The sequence below is a fragment of the Cyprinodon variegatus genome, unplaced genomic scaffold (genome assembly GCF_000732505.1).
Source record: "Cyprinodon variegatus isolate N-32 unplaced genomic scaffold, C_variegatus-1.0 Scaffold3, whole genome shotgun sequence".
Classification (NCBI taxonomy): domain Eukaryota; kingdom Metazoa; phylum Chordata; class Actinopteri; order Cyprinodontiformes; family Cyprinodontidae; genus Cyprinodon; species Cyprinodon variegatus.
Genome location: NW_015150456.1, coordinates 1,971,138 through 1,975,004, shown reverse-complemented (window position 1 = coordinate 1,975,004; position 3,867 = coordinate 1,971,138). Strand labels below are relative to the sequence as shown.

Sequence of the window (3,867 nt, the reverse complement as noted above, 5' to 3'; positions counted from 1 at the left end):
GCTTTTTGCAAAAGCCGGCATCATTTCCGAGGAGCCGCCCGGCATGGAAAGTGACTCTGACAGCGAAGAAGGGGAAACTGGCATGTCTGATTTAGCGCAGCTGTTTAATTCAGAAACAGAGGATGATGACTTTGATGGGTTTGATTAATATTTTGTAATAAATACTTGAATAAAGCACAAACATACTCAGTTTTGCTCCCGCTCTATTTTTAAATACGCAGTAGAGGTATTTAAATCTAGTAGAGGATATGTATCGGTACGGTGCGCCTTATGGTCGTGAAAATACGGTGCCTGCCGAGGACACAAGTCCATACCCGCGTTCTTGAGAAATGAGAAACAGCCTGAACGTTTAGGGACAAATGACCAATTTCCAACCATCAGAAAAAAAAAAAATGACCCTGTGCAGAGAGGAAGAGTAGATCAAATAAAGTTTGCTGTTTATTCCGAAGACTTACTGGAGTTTTAGAGACTCGAACTTCTACCTCCGGCGTGAGGGAAAACAGAGCTTTGATGAGAGACGACTTTCCCACGTTGCTCCTGCCGATGAAACACACCTGAGAAGACAAACCCTGATGAATTACTTCCAGTCTGTTCAGCATGTCTGATTTCTAATATTCAACCATTAAACGAAGCTCTGAGCCGGAATTTCTTGATGAATTTCTGTGGTTTTACTCCGAAAATCTTCATTAAAATCTCTGAGAGTAACCGGCCGGCCTCGTCCCGCAGGACACGACTCGGACTCATCCGTCTCCATGACAGCGCGCAGACGGATAGAGGCCGGCGATGGCAGCCATCTGTGGATACATCTTCCTCAGAGACAGGCAGGGTGGGAACTAACCCAGCATGCCAAAGAGAGCCCACTGTCCCCTCTGAACGCTGTTAAATCTGCCCATTTATCATCGCCCGCCTGCTCCTGCTTACTAATGCATGAGGCTGCAGGGGAGTAAAGAGGCATTATGGGACATTTTTTACAGGCCGGGTCTATATATTAGGAGGACAGGGGGACATTTAGATGCAAAGTCTCTCGCTCTCATTCTTATTCCAGTGGGAGCAGATCCAGTCAGCTGGAGCAGCAGCTTCACCTTCCTGATTTAGACTACTTTAGTTCCTGTTTTTCTTTTCAGCGTCCTGCAGTATGATTTATTTTCACTCTGAAGGTGTGAAAAATTAAACCTACAATTTACTCATTAGGACATTTATAAGCAGGAATTAAAAAGTGATGATTTACTGATTCTCACATGGCAGAAAACCAGCGACTGGTTTAAAGCTCTACAGCTGGACCTGGGGAGCAAAATCCAGACGCTGTGCAGCTGTGGGCCGTCAGCCAGACGTGGTTAATGGCAGAATAATGGAGAGATCCACCAAAAACACTGGAAAAAATCGTCATTTTCTATTAAAATAAGTGCATTTATTCTTGGATTGAGGAGGTAAAAGAGATACTTAAAAATAAAAAAACATAATTGCATTGTCTTATTTCTAGAGCTCGTTGGCTAATTATCCTATGTTTAGAGTAAAAATACTCGTTCCATTGGTAGTTTATTTTATTTACCTACTCACATTAAGGTTAAATACACTTAATTTAAGAAATTTAGACTTATTTCTAGATCGTTTTTCCAGTGTACACTACAATAAAATGAAATTCAAATGTCATTTTTTCTTAAAATAAGTGCATTTTATCTTCAATTGAGGAGGTAAGTGAGACAATTTGCAAATGGAACAAAACAATTTACATTTAAAATGAGAAAAAATTATTGCATTGTTGCATTTCAAGTGCATATTATCCTATTATCTTATTTTAAGAGTAAAAATATTCATTCCAAAGCCAAATAACCTTATTTATCTACTCAAATTAAGAGTAAATACACTAAATTTAAGAAATGTTTACTTATTTCTAGATCGTTCAGTCTGAATTAGGAATGCATGTAGTTACTGCATAATAGGGGCCCTAAGATGGAACCTTGGGGAACGCCACACGTGACGTTTATGGTCTCTGATGTAAAGTTCTCTGCTAAAACTCTCTGTCATTGATGCTACGTTCAGAGCGCACGCAGCAGAGGCAGCGGAAGCAGCTAGTTTACTTGCAACATCAATGGTTGATGTATATTAAGGCGCAGTAAAAGGTCCTGCAGTGCATTTTGAGCAGCTAAAGCAATGCATCAAGAGCTTCTGAGCATCGGAGGTGCGACGTGCTTCAGAAGCAGCAGCTGCTGGAGTTGGAAAAATTGAATTTTTGCTGCTTGATGCGCCACACCCAACCAATCAGAGAAGCTGATCTGGGAGCTGGCAGGGAGACAGACAGCGCTGCTGATGCAGAGCGCTATGATCACTCCTCTGAAACAGTTTATAAATGCCTAAATTAACTTAAAATGTAGAAACCTGTTTGATTTTATTATTCTGGTGCCTGCAGCTTGGATTATGTATGAAAAAACGCCCCCTGGGCGCCACTTTTTACTACTAATATTTACTACTTTTTACCAAACTGATCACAGCAAATATAGCTGCCATTGTTACAGGCAAAGAAAGGATAGTGTAGCTCCGCCCAGCGTCCATCAGACCCACTGTCCACCGCGCAGCTAGAGCAGCAAAGATGCTTCAGCCGCGCGTCAGCACTACATTTGTAAAAGCATGAAAAATGAAGCAGCAGGCGCGTTTTTGCTGCTCCTGCTGCTTGTGGTCTGAACTTAGCATTAGTTTGGATTTAAACCAGTCCAGTACTGGACTAGAAGGATTGTCCCAGTTTTCATGGTGCTCTAATAAAATCAGGTGATCAATAATGTGAAACGCTGCGCTGAGGTCCAATAATACCTCCACTCTGGTTCTTCCAGAGTCTACACACTGCAAAAACGATCTGAAATTAAGTAAAAATATCTTAAATCAAGTGTATTTACCCTTAATTTGAGCAGGTAAATAAGATAGTTTGCCAATGGAATGAGTATTTTTACATTTAAAATAAGATAATTAGATAATATGCACTTGAAATAAGACAATGCAATTGTTCTTTTCTTATTTCAAATGTAAATTGTCTTGTTCCATTTGCAAAATGTCTCACTTACCTCCTCAATCCAAGTACAAATGCACTTACTTTAAGAAAAAAGAAGTTATCTAGATTTAAATTGTTTCCAGTGTGTGTTTCTGGTTTTAGCTCCTATTTTGCAGCAACCATTAAAGATTCATACAGGAGTGTAAAAACATTGAGCGGTCTGTGAGCTGACCTCTGGCTGCTTCAGAGCAGGAGCGTGATCCAGCCTCTCAGCAGAGGTGTAGTAATCGATCCTGTGAGTCGGCGAAGAACAGAAGAGCTTCTCTGCCTCCATCATGTCCTCCACCGAGGGATGAAACAGCTGGAACTGCATCCTGTCCACCGACCTGAAAAAATAACTCCGGCTGATTAAGGATCATCCGGCTGAGAGTTTGGGTTGTATGTCAGAGGAAGACAGCTCAGCTCCGCACCGGTCCAGGTGCTCCTCTAGGCCTCTGAAGGGGTACAGTAAGCTCTGCATCTTTTTGGGAGGCAGCGATGTGGCGTTCCGCAGCGAAGCCAGTTTGTGGATCCGTCGACTAACGAGGTAAAGTGGAGCCGCAGAGTGAAGCTGGAGGCCGATCATCATGGCTGACCTCAGAGCTGCCTGGAAGCTGGATGAAGCCCACAGAGATTTATGAGTTAGGGTTTTTTTTTTTTTAGCATAAGCAAAACAAACAAAATGACTTTACCATTAGCAAAAAGTAGTTTATTCAAGTATACTAAAAGTGCACTAAGTTCAAATCAGGCAGTGCACTTAAGAGTTTATTTATTCTAAACTATATTTCATATACTTAACAATAGTATAGTCAAGTGTACTTGACTATACTATTTTTTACTTTATTGTT

At 41.2% G+C, this 3,867-nt stretch overlaps 1 protein-coding gene across 1 annotated transcript in view; it reads right to left on the bottom strand.

Moving 5' to 3' along the window:
- The window catches only part of gtpbp8 (GTP-binding protein 8 (putative)), a 16,159-nt gene extending 12,519 nt beyond the window's left edge, over positions 1-3,640 (bottom strand). The window contains exons 1-3 of the mRNA XM_015371333.1: positions 3,451-3,640; positions 3,213-3,366; positions 456-554 (exon numbers count right to left, since the gene is read on the bottom strand). Of these exons, the coding sequence (XP_015226819.1) occupies positions 456-554; positions 3,213-3,366; positions 3,451-3,608 (411 nt within the window). The 5' untranslated portion in view covers positions 3,609-3,640. The remainder of the gene's footprint in view (positions 1-455; positions 555-3,212; positions 3,367-3,450) is intronic.
- Positions 3,641-3,867: the final 227 nt, after the last annotated feature.